Source organism: Mastacembelus armatus, chromosome 17 (assembly GCF_900324485.2).
Source record: "Mastacembelus armatus chromosome 17, fMasArm1.2, whole genome shotgun sequence".
Lineage (NCBI taxonomy): Eukaryota > Metazoa > Chordata > Actinopteri > Synbranchiformes > Mastacembelidae > Mastacembelus > Mastacembelus armatus.
In genome coordinates this window covers 14,718,523-14,734,495 of record NC_046649.1, presented here as the reverse complement: position 1 = coordinate 14,734,495, position 15,973 = coordinate 14,718,523, and the positions used below count along the sequence as shown (strand labels likewise).

At 38.4% G+C, this 15,973-nt stretch overlaps 1 protein-coding gene across 1 annotated transcript in view; it reads left to right on the top strand.

Annotated features, from left to right (window-relative positions):
* Positions 1 to 12,914: 12,914 nt before the first annotated feature.
* The window catches only part of cdh2 (cadherin 2, type 1, N-cadherin (neuronal)), a 70,156-nt gene continuing 67,097 nt past the window's right edge, over positions 12,915 to 15,973 (top strand). The window contains exons 1-2 of the mRNA XM_026312838.2: positions 12,915 to 13,184; positions 14,923 to 15,031. Coding sequence (XP_026168623.1) covers positions 13,125 to 13,184; positions 14,923 to 15,031 — 169 coding nt within the window. The 5' untranslated portion in view covers positions 12,915 to 13,124. The remainder of the gene's footprint in view (positions 13,185 to 14,922; positions 15,032 to 15,973) is intronic.

Sequence of the window (15,973 nt, the reverse complement as noted above, 5' to 3'; positions counted from 1 at the left end):
TTAATTTTTTAAAAGAACATCACTTGCACTAATCTGACATTTAAATCTTTAAATGATCTTTGCTTGTACTCCTGTACTCTGCGTTGTATTACTGCACTTTGACTGCTCATTTATCTTATTTGCACTTCCCCACTGTCATCACACTGAGTTAAAATATGTGACTGTAAGCAGGGGTAATGCTAGGTCAGCAATGATGCGTCAATGTGGAGCCAAGGCATTTTCAATAAAGGCACTCAGGCTAAGGCTTTCAGGGATATCTCTGAGAGAAACTGAAGCATTGCCAGCACCACAGTCTCACAATCACTGAAGTAGTTTCAGCCTGAATGTGAGTGAAAACTCCACGTCATGCCAGTAGGGTGTTGAATGTGTCAAGTATTTATTCAGCCTATCTGACAGAGATTACTTCAGACATGTTTGTTTTATTACATATTCCCAAAAGTTTCACAGTTTCAGGTTGGAGGAATGGATGATGTGAGACAGATAGATAGTAACTTTTGAAATGGGGTGCTTGTGAAAGCCTACAAGAGCTATAGAATTGAAAATAGCATGCATTTTGCAAAGGGATGTACTTACAGGATCTCTATTTATATGTTTTTTTCCACCTCCACTCTATTGCAGTGCAACTGATCGTTTCAACTTTCCATCAAAACAAAGGTGAAGGTATTGTAGCTATTATATTGATGTACAGCTAAAGTGTGTGCTTTCTAATAGACCTATGAAGTCTGGGTCCAACTATTATAATTCCCAAACTGTGAAATAATTACATGGTTTGCTGTGCAGTTAACAGTAGTGTTCCATCTTAGTCCTATAGGCTAAAAAAAGATCACAGACTGGCACATAAAAAGAGACCCAGCAGAGGTTAAGCACTCTCATCCAAACATTTGTATAATTTCTCACTTTTCTGATAAAGCTTTATTGCAGACTACACAATGGTGCAAAATGTATCTTCATTAAATAAATAGCAGATCAAGCACTTTGTTTGTGTACATTTTAAATATGCTTTTGTAATGAAGCCATCCAATGACCACATATAATTGCAAATATATGGAGAGATGCTATAATAAAGCTCCATTAGCAAATCAGGGGTGATTATTGGAAGCAGTGTTGTTAATGGCAAAAAGTATGCAAATTCACAGGGTTATCTGTTAAAGTGCCAGTATTAGCGAGCTCCCATTTAACAAGAGGTAGGGAGGAGAAAAACCACAAATAATCATGGATCATAGCGTGCTCCTACTGGACAGGATTATCAATAGCATGACTGTGATAGTAATTTTAGTCACATTTCTACTAATGTGGTTGCATTACTAAAACCAAAAGTTTTAACAGTCAATTTTTCAATTTGCCTATTATGTCCTGTCATCTTGTGCTCAGACATGCTGCAGGAACATCCTGGAGACAGAATTTGGACAAACTTACAAACAAGCCAATAAATGCAAACATGACAAAATATTATAACGTAAGATGTGGAATTCTGGTAACAGCATGTATCATACAATAATCAACAGGAGCTAGTTTTTCTTTGGCTGCATATCACTAACAGATGTTTACACCACTGGATGTTTATTGTAACAACTGTTTAGAATGGCTAGTTTAACAAACAGCATTGTTTGCTAGGGGAAAAAGAAAATCAGTCTTCATTGGGAAATAACTTCAGCCCAAATGTTCAACATCAATAGATCAACACAATGAATTATTTTTGATATGACTGACGAGCTCTGTGCCAACACACACAGAGAAAGATGTTTCCACTCTGATGACAGGATTAATGCTAAACATAAACATGGATATGGCCAATGAAGGACACTTGTAGGAGAATCCTGTTCAACATGTTAGTATTCATATTGGAAATTTAATTAGCTATTACAAGATAGCATATTTTGTCCTACTTTGCATGCAGGGAGATGTCACATTGTCCTTTCACATCGTAAAATGGTAATACAAATTAAATTAACATCATAATATTGCAAGGGCAATTTCAACATCCTATTCATAGCATTTGTTATTTTTACCCAGTGGCAGGGCTAAACACATCTCAGATGTCTGATGTGTCTGAGAAAAAAATTGTATGCAACAAGGAAAAAAGTGTGATTTCATACATTTTGAGCCACATTTTTGCCCTAATTTTCCCTAACTCCCAGCAAAGGTTTGGAAAGGACAACAAAGATGTCCAGCTTTTCAGCTCAAAGCTCTGGCAGGAGCCAGATGACAAGGACAGAGAGCCACCAAGTTGCCTCTCAGGCTGTCTGACTAAGAGGAATCATCTTATCACTGTACTTCAACAGCTCATATGAAAACAGCTTTCAGAAATGTTTAAGGGGATTATGGCTCAGAAATAACATGTCTTTGAAATCTGTCATTTTAATCCTATAAGTAATAATAACATAGGTTGTAACAAGGTGATTCACAGTGCACGTAACAGCACTTTAACAGAAAAATAACTGAATAGCATAAAGTAAGCTAAAATGGAAAATGTAATTACACGTAGTTAATTAGAAGCTGAAGATAAACTGCAGTATAAGAAGACTGCAGTTTAGAAGACTAAAAAGACTTTTTAAAAAGAAACAACAGGTCAAGGACAGCAGTGAAAGAACCTGCAAGAAAAACATAGAATAAGATGTTGCTCGAAGAAATGTAAAAGTGCCAATGTTACACAGACGGCAAGTTCGGCAAGCATATGAAAGAGGCTTCACAGTTTGCTGGCATTATATATAAGCATGAAGGCAAAGTCACCTTTAGTTACTTTCCTTGACCCACAATTGATCAAAAAAAATTTGCTAAAAATAAAATACAGGTAATAGAAAGTGGGAAAACTCTGGGTTCCATCTTTATTCTCCCACTATATTTTCTGATTCCAATATGATGCCGCAGGGAGACTGGATGGTAAACATGTTCCAAATTTATACTGTGGATTGGGAGGTTTGATAAGCACAAGAGCTTTTACCTTTTATCTGATTGTTCCTATACAACTTAAAGGCACTCTGATGTTGTTTATATGTTTTTGGATTTCAAAAGCATATTGCACTTGTGTTTATATATGTCCAAAAAAAACGAAAACAGTAAGTTAAAACTAAAAGTGACAGTGGTGGAAATGGAAAATCATGTGGTTTGCAGTGAGCAGAGCAAAACCCAGAAAAGTAAAGAATTGCTTGACTACACCAGCTCTTCCTCTCAGCGCTTGAACAGAGTAAGCTTGTCAGGAGTGAACAGTCTCATCTGTTGACTGCCTCTCTCCACCTCACTGCCACCTTGTTTAGCCTGATCCGCCAATCTCCAGCAAGCTAATGCAAGATGACACTTTGTCACCAGAATCCTAAACTCTACCCACAATACAATTTGTCATTACATTCAGGAGCCCATGACATTCATAAGATCTTCTCTGTCAGCATCAGTTTCAGTCTTATTTTAAGAGGTCTGAGCTCTGGTATTTTCACTAACAGATGCTCAAACAGTGTCCCCAAGGTTCATTGCCACTGAGAGTGGCCATGGCCCTGACTAACAGCTGGTCATATTCATAACATGATATCTACATTTCTTCTCCAACCTTAGGTTTGCTCCAGAATAAAATGCTAATTTTAAAACATACAAACAAAAACCGACCTATTTTCTCTCTTATGTGAATTTAATGCGCTATGAAAATGATTCATTTACATACATCAACACATGCAATTATTATTGTAGATTGATTCTTGCTGTATATGTTTCTGACCTATGAGGCTGAAAGTTTGTAACAGTCCGCTCCAATCAAGGTGACGTCTGTCTAATTTGGCCCTAAAGGCAGAAATGAAATATAGGTGTAATGGAGCGTTTATGAGTACTAATTCCTCAAGGAAGCAAAGTAAATTAGGGACCAGGGCATTACCATTTCAGCTCTTGACCTAGCCACCATTATACTAACATTTACATTGTGTTTCTCTGTATAGTATGAGAAATGTGAAGTTTTTAATTGAAGGTTGATGTAACCTTTTCATTTGTAAGGTTGGGCAATCAGTCTTAATGTAGGGAGTGCAATGCTCGGTTAACCTACTCAGGTTACATCACATCTAATATATCTGCCGTTTGCAGTCTGCTTGCATTAGAATAGCAAAGTAATGAAGTGAACATAGAACCCAATTAAAAGTTGACTGCAAATCTGTATGTAAAAAAGGTCAGCAATGTGTCATACTGTACATATTAACCAAATTAACCTTGTCAAGTTCAATTAGCTTGAAAATATAAACACAAATATAACAAATATAACCAAATGAAATCAATGTGAATTTAAAAGATGAAGCCGCAACCCTCTGTAAGTTACTGCTTCCCACGGCGAGGCCTGCTAGTGATTAATCCTTCTATTTTTAGATCATATTTCTTAATTTTTTTAATGCACAAGGCAGACGGCAGCTCTGCCAACATAAATACTTTGTCAGCAACTTGATTGCGTTTACATGGTAGAGTGAAGCCAAAGCAGGAGGAAATTAGCGAGCTCAACCATGGGCTGTGCTGAACTAACAGGCACTTGCCATGTGAGTAGACTTCTAAAAAAATTAACATCTTAAGAATATCTTTTTTTTTTTCTTAACATGTCCTGGAATTGCCACTCACCATGTTTGTTTTATATAGTATCTTTTCACCACCTTTAATTTTTTTTTTCAAACACAAGCCATTTTCTAAGAAAAAATATCATAACAGGAAAAGAAAACAGGATGATGAGAACTTTATACAACAGCAGATGTTCAGTGTTACCACCTAAGTTCCCCAATTGGATACTGTTGTACAGTAGATATCCAGTTGTGATGTTCAGGTCATCTGAACAGAAAATTACTTTGCAGTTTGTAATTTAGGAGAACAGTAAACATGCGTTTGTTTTGCCCATTTTTTGAAACTAATAAGTACATGTTTTCATTTTATTTTTGAATACCTGCTGTTTTCCAGGGTGCGTCTCAGTCACCCACAGGCAACTTTTTCCTTATAGTAAAATGACTAACTAGTCAGTCATGACGGAAGCTGGAAGCTGAAAACTTAGTTAGTGGGACAATAAAGACGTCTTTGCTTTGAGATTTAGAAGGGTTGCTGAGAAAATATGTACCAGTGATTTCTCAGTTTTTAGTGGATCATTTTACCTCTGGTGTATTTCCATTACCAAACGTGGCTCCTCTGGGAAAATCTCAAGGTGACATAACCACACATAGGCATAGGCTTTTTCTTTCATATGTATGGTTGTTGATGAACATATTTATTCCTCATGTGATCAAATGTATTATAAAATATTTATTATTGATTGCTTTAATAATAAAAATACATCACATCGTCTTTAGTATAGCCCACATTCACAAATAATATTAGAACTGGGATTTTTATTTTAAGTTGTACTGCAGTGTATAGTTCTGTTATGGAAAATGTTTTACCTTAAATTCTTGTTTTAGATTGACTGAGCAATTTAATCCAGGGACAGAAAACCACCAATTTGACCACTAAAATATAACATCTCCAAAATTAAATAAATCAAACTTCACAAAAACAGCGGTGACCCATGAAAATCTAAATCAAATAATAAAAGCCCAACTTAAATTGTGAGTTTGGATCATAGCGTTACGAACACAACAGTTGTGTGAGGCTGATTCATATAATATCCCCCTCTCTGTGGCTTCAAAGTCCCGCTGACACAGCAGCTGTGAGCAATACATATGCGTCAGTGCGTGTGTATGTATGCAAGCTACTGCTTGCATGTGTGTGTCTATGCAGGTGGTAAGAGGGAGGGACACCAATGCCTGTGAGCTGAATAACAAATCTACCATACTGCACACCTGAGGAGCTGTCACTGTCATAATCAGTCGTTTATAATGCCTGGCAGAAGGGGGACAGGAGTCGAGAGGAGGAAATGAGGACACAGTTGGTATCAAAGCTCTGTCTGTATTATGTCCTTTTCTTCTTATCCTCTCTATTGCTCCATGCAGATTTGAAAAGATGAGAGCTTTTTTAATTTTCCCTCTACACTCAAATTTTCTTCAAGTCATTGCTTGGTTTTCTCTTATCCACTTGCCACAGATGTCTCATATGGAAAGCTTGTGAGCCAGCTCTACTTCCTCTCTGCCTTCATCTGGCCTCCTTCTTTACACCCTGTCTGGCCCAGCAGGTTTGTGTCCGGACACCTCCTCAAGAGAGCTCAAGGTGACACATGGTTCCTCAGGCACAGATGAGTGGTTGTGTCCCCAGGCCTCTTGATGATTGCCATTTGGCCCTCTCACTTTTCCCCCTCTATAACCATATTAGAGTCCCTGAACAGTGGGTACAAACACCCCCCTAGAGCCTTTTGTTGTTTCAGCGCGACGCTAATCTATGGTTCTGCTGTGAGGGCCACAGGAGCGGCAGGTTGACTCACTTCCAGCTCACTGACACAATCGCTCACTGCTTGTATTGGTGGTGCTGGGTGTGTGTATGTGTGTGTGTGTTTGCGTGGGGGGAGGGGAGGAGGCCGGAACCGTGCCTGTTAGACAGCCCTGGCTGATATTTTTTGCAGGGTCAGCAGAGACCTGGCCAAGCCAGCGTCATGGAAAAGTAAATCAATGAAACCCAATTAGAAACTGAGAAAGGTGAGAGAGGAATTGAGCACCTAAAAAAAGCACAGACTCAGACAAAATGTGATCCTAAAGACTTTTTGTGAAAATACCTGAGAGTAAAAAAATATTTGCCACATGGAAGAGTATTTTATGTTTAACTATGCAAAACCTAATATTAAAAGCAAAGGATCTGAAGACAGCTTCACTCAGCATTCAGTTTCAAAAGAATTGTGTGGGACATTGGGTGTTTTGGAGTTGTGTGGATTGTGTGACTTACACTAATGCATCATTCTGCTTCATTTTAACAAAGTAAAGCTCTTTTGATATCATAGTTTTCATAAACACTGGGAAACTAAAAACCATTCACTTCAGACCTTTTGCTGTGTCCTACTGACCCTTTGATATTAGTCTTGCTGAAATTCCCAGCGGGTAAACAGAACAGTCATGTGTCTGTGTGGAGGGTGAGAATAAAGGCAATATGTCTCATGATCACCTCCTGAGGGAGCCAAATGAGGCACCCTTTGCTCTGAGCAACCTGCTGCTAACATCTGCTGTTTAGGCTGCAAATATCCTTCTAAATTAAATAAATTCTGTCTCCTTATTGACTGAACCATTGTCGTGGTCGTAACTTCAAATAAAACACTAGATCACATTCAAATAGTCCATGTTTATAGTGTTAAGCAATGGTTAGCCAGTGGTGGAAGGTTTGCTACTGTTTGCAGTTCAGACAGTATTACTACAGACAGTATCGATGAACTTTAAATGCTCTATATTGCTGGTATAGAGAAGTTTTACTTTTCAGCATTTACCTGATTCTAAAAAAAAAATGCAGCATCATTTTTTAAATTAAGGAAACAAACACAGTATCTTAAGCATTTGATAACCTGCTGACTGCTAATGAGCTGTGGCAATAACATTATGTGCAAGATAATAATCCTGTTCACATTGACAGAGAAATATAATAAATCCTAATACCCACTGGCAAGTATTTTGGACAAGGTACTATGGCATAAACTGTATCTTATGCCAAATCAATGACATTTTCAGCATATTGTTCTCAATAATTTTGTTTTTTTAGGAGGATTGTCATATATTATGTTTCTATATTACATGTCTTTGATATATACTGTATAACTATATACCATCATGATATAGAAAACTTACAGTAGTACGGTATCTTCATTTATTATCATGGCATATTAACCAGCTTGCCTTTTATCATAATTTTCATCGTGGCTTTAAACCTTTTATTGAAAACACCATACCACTTTATGTAATCTGACAAACTCTTAGAGCAAGCAAGCCCTTTCCCACCTTCCTAAGCCCATAGTTATTATTAACACATTTTTATAATCAGGCTTCTTCACCATTTGCACAAAAGCAATCTAATAAATGTGAAAACTAAATTCCCCCAGCTGAAAATGTTAAGATAACAAAAAAAAAAAAAAATCAAGCATTTATTGAAGAAACCTCTAATTTCATTACCCCTGTGATTACAAAAAACAGTGTCTCCTTCCCTGACTGCTTCTGAAATTAAACTCTTGAAGCTCGGTGTGAGACAGAGGAGGGTGCAAGGGTGGATCAGCAGCAGCAACTGCCTTCATATAAATCCATCCAGGTCCCTGTTCCCAGACAGGCTTTTGGTCCACTCCTAAATCAGACAGGGCAGGCTGTCACAGCCAGAGACCTTGTCTTCTTGCAGATCAATAGTGATAAGGGAAATAAATTTCAAGCCACGAATACACCAAAGAAACACTCAGGTTGCAAAGAGCTGCACTGGAATAAGTACTGCATTTGGAATATTACAGGGGGAATTTTGCACAATGAAAACTTTAATGATTTGGTTTACTTTTTTCTGCAATTGTTTGAAGTAATGTGGAATATGGCTGTGCACTTATTATAAAATTATATATACCTCAAAAATGTTTTGAGCTAGTAGGCTTACTTGTTAGTGCAAACTGATTGTGTGTGTGTGGGAGAACTCTGAGAGAGAGAGCGTGAGAGAGAGAGAGAAAGAGAGGGTGTATGCTTGTGCATGTTTCAGACCTGTCATGCATGGAAGACAAAGCTATTTTATTAAAGAAAATTAAAGAGTCTAGTGTTTTCTCTTTGAACTGCAGCTTCCTCCCCCAAAGACATGCAGCTTAGGTTAATTTGTGACTCTAAATGGCCCGTAGGTGTGAATTTTGAGTGTGCATGTTTATCTGACTCTATATATCAGCCCTCTGATAAACTGGCAATCTGGCCAGGGTGTATGGGATTGGCTGCAGCCCCCCTGCAACTCTACAGGATAAGCAGTATAGATAATGGATGAAAAGTAAAGGTGCAGATAGCAATTCCGTGGACGTTTTTATAATTCAAACTACAATTTAGCTCAAACCACCATTGTGCCTGAGTACAGCCTCATAGAGCCGCTAGTGTGTCTGTAGACTCAGTAGTCTAAATGAACTGGAGTTCCACTAGTGTGTACTGTCATATAATATCCGTATATCAGTATGTACATGTATATGGTAAGCTACATACGTGATCCAGATTAATAACCCATTGCATACTGTTTTGTTTAAAATAAATTCAGTCATTTTTTTGAATACTTACATTCTTATGAATTGCAATAATGAACAATTGAGAAAAAACAGGAAACTAAGGTGTTAGACATGGTATGTTTGACAGAAAATACAGAACAGCAAGTGGACAGTAAATAATTGAGACAACTGCTTTTTTGCACATATGTATCATTACAAATCAATAGCCACCCTTTTCTTGCATCACTAACTAAATATGCTTTTTTCTCTCATTGGGTTGCTCTGGAGTTCAACGCAATTTGCCTTAATCAGGCAATCAATCACTATTAGATCAGTGTGCCACACCAGGACACAGCAGGCAGATGTGGCTCCCAGCAAAAACTACAATCCCTAAATTAAGGCAGACACACACTTGTATGGGCCCCGTGACTCAGTAGACACTGCCAGAGCTGCCGCTAAAGCTTGCAAAGCAGTATTTTGCCTTTATTTGTCAACAATAGGATGGCACCAAGCTGCTTTACTGACATGTCTTTTCACAAGAAATTACAGAGAAAACACTGTGGAAATGTTCTTGCATGTCTCTGTCACTTTGCATATAATACAATATAATCAGATCCTTTTTAAAGTTAAAAATTTCAATAACATAATCATGCATTTTTTTTTTGTCTAAAACAGATCATACACTATATTCACAGACGATGAAAACTAACTTCAATTAACCAGATAAGATGCCAAATGCACAGTTTAGCTACTCACCATGCAATTACACATATGTGTGTATGTGTACCCTAATACATGCATGACTCTATTTGCCTCCATTGTTCAAATGATATAAAAGACAGAATGAGCCAATTTTCTATGAGAGGAGAATAATCAGAGCATTACTGTGGTCCTTAGAGATCCTTTATTGAATGCATCACAATGAAGCTTGATTGGAACTGATAATGGCTTTGAAGACTAGGTTGCTCCTTTCCACTCACTAATTTGTTCCAAAGCAACCTCTGACATGAATGAGACAGCCGATGACAAGATAATTAACCAACTGTTGAAAGGGGTCAAAATGTGTGTGTTTATAGCAGAGGAGAATATATTCTCCCTTACTGATTGAATGCTGAGGCTCAGTGTCATTTCAATATGCTGCGTCTGTGTCTCGGTCAATTTACACAAGCAGCCAATAAATTCTAAAGAAATAGGTTTTATGCATGTGTGTCACTGAACACTGTATATTTCTATATTTGGCTTTAACTAGAAATAACTGAGCTCTGCATTACAGTATGTGGGAGCGAAGAGTGAACCGTATGATATTCCTGTATCAACACAAAGTCAGCATGAAGAAGTGCTGCAGATGTGAAAGTGCTGCTGACCTCGTTCATTTTTCTTCCAGTGCCATCAAGGCCACCATGCTGCAATGCTCTACGCTGCATCCAATTGTGCAGAGTAAAAGGTGTGGAATGAAGGGCTCCTGCAGGCCGCCAGCCCTCGGACACCTCCGCTTATGAGAGTCAACTGCACTGTCAGCACTATGACCAGCATGCATCGCACAGCTCCCTCACACATGCCTACAAAACATTATCTGTCTACACAGAGACAGCATGAGAATATATTAACCACAAACTACATAGGAACCTTAATGGTAAATTTCTCCTCTGATTGCACAGGTTAAATCATGCCAAATTCAGGTATAGGCTGCACACAGAGTTCTCAGGGGTCTCAGATTGGTCTTATGAATCATGCAACATGATATTGTGTGATTGAATGCACCAAGTCCAAATTGGATTCCCACTAACGCCTCCTCCCCTTGCTGCCTAGACAAGTACTGATGAAAGATAACCGCCTCTGCATTAATCAAAGAGATGGAGCATTTTGATCCCACTCTCAATTAGATTAGATTACATAAATTTAACAATTTGTACAAAATGCGATATCAATTATCAACAGGTCATTCAGTTTAATCTCCTGCCCAATGCTGCCACTGCAAACAAAAGAAGTGCACATAGGATCGGACTGCCTATGGTAAAAACACAACTTTGTCATGTTTCTCAAAGCTGTGAGAACAAATGGCGGTGCAAAACCATGACCACAATAGACTTTTTGATAATCTAGGTGTGTTACAGCATCTTAATTTTGTTACAGTTTCTTTGTTCTTTTGATTGCATTCATTTTCACCAAAGAGGCATTCTAATTATTTTAATACATGGATGATCAGGCATACTAATCGATGACAGGAGTCACTTAGTGACATGAGTCACTTATTACAAGAAGTGAGCGTTTTCAAAGACTATTCAGTCCTATCTTAATTCTTCCTCTGTGATTGTATGTGTGTGCTGATTGTAAGTGTCATGTGATAGTGACTATTTAAGATTACAACTCACTCTCTCAGGAATGGATGGTTTGATTTGTAAGGAGGAGGGGAACAGAATTGCTCTCATCACAGACTCACCAGTACCTCAAAATGCCAGTAACTTGGAAAACAGCAGATTGCCCAGGAGGAGGTGAACCAAAAGTCTGCCCTTGTTTATTATTAGGAAATAGAATGAGTATCTTGCTCATACACCAGACTCAAATATCTTTGTGTCACAGATGCAATCTATTCCATAGAGTCATCTTTTGATAGCTAATTAAGTGTCAGTAACACAACTGAGGTAATTTAACCTTCATCAGGCTGTATCACATGAGAAGATAATGTAAGGGAATTATTCATCGCATATTTTAGTGAAACATGAAAAAAGTTTCACTTATGAATTCTACACTTAAGTGAAGACAAATGAATAAAATACAAAATTCAAAATTTCCTAAGTGATGGAGTCATTTGTGGAGCAGTGAGCAGAGAGTGAGTCTATATATAAATATATATATATGTCTGAGATAGGGAAACACACACACACATACAGTTGTAGCGCCTATGAACTGACAATTAATAATTCCTAAGATCCACTGTGCAGTAAACAGCAATTATCAAAGGGCAATGTGATCAAACTCTCCCACCTAATGATCAATAGAGTTTGGCCTACTGTTTATGCTGAGGTTGAGGCTGAGAGACAGCTGACTGAATCCCCAATTAGTGATGCCTATGACATTCAAAAAGCATTTTTCTCAGGGGAGTCTGGAGCTAATAACAATAGAATTTAAATTAAAAACAATATAGATGGTCATGTAACCCTGTGTAACACATTACCATTTGATAACTTTACAACATTACATTCTTATCCTAAATACCTGTAAATGAACTACATTGTAGTCTTAATTTTGATAAGCTGTATTTACATTGTAGTATACAGGAATGTTGGTTTTGATTATTTGCTCGTTTTTGTATTTTTAAGTCAGTCTCAGAGTGAGACTTATCATTTACATATAATGTGCATGAATAAGTGAAAAACCAGCCAATAAACAAATAAATGGTGACCTCAACCAGAGCTATCTGAAATGATAAGGCACTTTCTTTCAGACTAAGGAAGTAACAATATATTAAATATCACATCAAAATGTATTATATTTTATCATAAAATTTAAATTTAAAAATGAATTTGATTTTATGTATCAAAAAGAAAGGGGGAAGAGCAGAAAAAAGAATGCAATACAAATCCAAAAAAAAAAAAAAAAAATCTTCAGAGAATAAACAGAGCTGTTAGTTTCTGAGTGGATATTATAACGCCCTGCTGTTGGTGGTGATAGTTTCTGTAACATAGGTGACCAGGCTCAGTCCCAGCATTGAAATTGGCTGTGTGACCAGTAGGGAGAGACAGTGAGATGGGCGGTTTATAGACTAGTAGCCGGGGCGCTTTTTGTTGTTGTGTCGGACTGGATGGGGAGGGAGCAGCAGCCTCAGTACCAGGCAGTGCTCAGACCAGGCAGATAGAGGAGGAGGCTGCTACATGCTGCCACCGCCGCCACCGCTCGGGCTTTTGTCGTAGAGGGACGTGTTTCACCGCGGCCACACTTGAGCAAGAAGGATATTCTTTTTTTTTTTTGGTTTTTCCTCCTTTCTTTTTTTCCTTTTTCTTTTTGTTTTTTCCTTTTTTCCCACACGGATTCCAAAGGGGGAAATTAAGCAGTTGCTGGCGTACAAATGTACTCACTACACGAGGGCAGCGGTCTGCTACTGCTGGCGGTCTTGGCTGGACTGCAGGTAATGTAATGTCAGAGCGGTTTGGAGCGGAGTTACACCGGACACTTCAGGTTTGTTTGCTCCGTTAGCGGTGCTGCTTGTTGAGTTAGGAGTCCGGTTCGAGCTGCTGTCATCCCAACATCCACTACACAAGGGATGCTGCTTGTAAAAAAAAAAAAAATACCGCTGTGTGTATCAAAAACATTACGATAAAGTAGGTCTAACACGGGCTTCTCGGTGCAATTAGTAGCTAACGGTGCTTTTCGTTCGAGGCTCACACGAGACAAACAAATAGAAAATAGATACACTGCGAATTAGGTTTTTCGCTGACGTCGTCTAATTTCAGAGTTCGTATAAACGAATCTTTTATTGTTGGGTAGCTGGGCGATAGGGCCTCCATTAACCCAGTTCTCTCTCGGTTATATTTAGTTTAGGTTTAATATTTATGTAGATTGCTGCAGCGTGTCCCTGTCCGCCGGCGACTTAATTGCCTCTGTGTTAAAAGCCGTTATGAGCAAACAATGAAAAGTAGAGCCCACAGTAAATATCTGTGGTAGTGCAGGTTGTGTATAGGCAACAGTTATAATTGTTGTTCAGTTGTAAAAGGATGGGAGCTGTAGGTGTAACAGAGTATTTTAGTCATTTCATTTAATTTCTTGAGCGTGTGGCCACTTTATTGTTTTGTGTGTGTGTGTGTGTGCAATAGGAAAATAGGAACTAAATAATGCAGTTTTCGCAGCAGAAGTAGTCTGGTTGTTGCAGGGGATTGGAGCCTGCTTTAATACTTAAACCCAGACTATTGTACATCCTGGTGCCGTTGTTATAACGTGCTAGAATTCCAGCTCTGCTCCTCCCCCCTTCTGCAAGCATTTGCCATTTAAATTCCTCTGATAAAGAATGGCAAGTGGCACGGATACCCACAATGCTCTTTTTCAGCAGGGCGCCTCTCGTTTTACATTCTTTTGAGAGTACATCCAAAAGAAATAAGGCCAGGCCTCTGGTCCCTAGTCCTAGGAGCTGAATCAATGCTGAGGTTGTGTGATAGAGTATTTGGACATGCCTAGGCACCAGAGCTTTTTCTTCAGTTATGCTCTGCTTGCGATTTCTCACTGTTAGTGATTTTTTTTCTTTCTTGCTGAATTCACGCTTTATGGAAGCTCATGCCCCAGTGATTCACAGTTTTATTTTTTTTCTTTGCAACATCCTCATTATTCACTACATCTTTTGTGTTTACACTCTAAGCACAGTTATTCCTTTTAAAACGAGGAGAGAAAAAAGCACTATATTGATCACAGTCAGACTTGCAGTTGCTTTAGACATCAGCAATTGTTATTTCTTGTTTATTCAGACATTCACACCCAAATGTTTATTCCCCCAGCAGTGGATCGTTAGGATTTTACTTTTTATTCCCTATTCCTGTACTTCAAAGTGGAGTGTTTGTTCAGAGCAGTGTGTTGATCAGAGGGGCCGAGCAAGAACGTTGGTTATAACCCTACCCTCTGCCTGGGCCCCTCCAGGGGGACAAATGGAGCTTGTTCTTGCCTAGCCATGCTTTTTGGCTAATGCTTAACCCTTTTGGCCTCATTATCCTAATTGCAGTCCCCGCTATAAAAACAACAGATGCTTTTATACAACTGTGGGGACTTCCGAACGTGACCAAGAGGTTTTGGAGGCAACAGAGTACAATTCTGAAGATTGATTTATGACTCATTGTAGCTCTCCTCTCTCTCTTTCTCTCTCTCTCTCTCCACCATCACAGATTGCAGCAGAGGGCAGAGGCACCCCACCATGCAGGCCAGGCTTCTCTGAAGATGTATACAAGGTTGTGGTGCCAGATATCACAGAGAAAGGACAGCCCCTTTTCAGTGGTGAGTGGTGAAATATTCCTTGTGCTTTTCTGTGGTGGATGCTTGTTATGTCTGTGTTTGAGTATGTGTATGTGTTGGCATGTGCCTCAGTTGTGCGTGCTTGCCTCCATGTGTTACATTGCAGGAAGGATCAGAAGAAGCCAGACATATTTAAACAATTAGCTTTGGTGTAGCTGTGTGGTATTGCAAGTCATGTAGTTTGCCTTGTAAACGAGCAGAAATGTGGTTCAACTTTATATAGCTCCTGTCCATTTTGCTTACGTGATGTTTTTTCTTTCAAAGCAGACACAAACATAAGCAGATTGTTACTTAAGAGCTAGATTATACACATTATGGCTAAACAGTTTCTCTTTTTGCAATTTGCATTTCGTTGACACGAATAATAACTGCTGGGTTTATCATTAAAAGTAGGAAAACTTTGTTGATTGCACTGGGGACACAATGCAATGAATAAAAATCAATTACAGCCATTTAAATATGTATGTGACTTTAAGCAAGCATCTCAGCTATTAAACATTCCATGTCTTGTGCTCATGCATTTATTATTTCCATTATCATATGCCATTATTTTATATTTGTATTTTATAATTTAGGATCAATTCAGTACAAATTTCAAAGTCCTGTTAGAATCTAATGGTAATGTGTCCAGTTACAGTCCACCACTGCTAAGTCCACTCAGTAATAATATTTACAGAAATTTAAATATCTTTCAGAATGTTTGTTAGAGCAGTAGTCTTTTTGTCAGAAGCCCAGTTGTAGTTTTTATTTCTAAAATATAACCTGGTGTAGAAAAAGGTGTGGATAATGTTTTATTTTCTACAGTAATCCATTACATTGCAGCAGGCATGACCAATACTGCCTCTTTGGAGTCTAATATTGGCAAAATGAGGATGCAGCTACCGTGAAACGGTACGCATGCCTACAGACGGTAATAAAAACTGT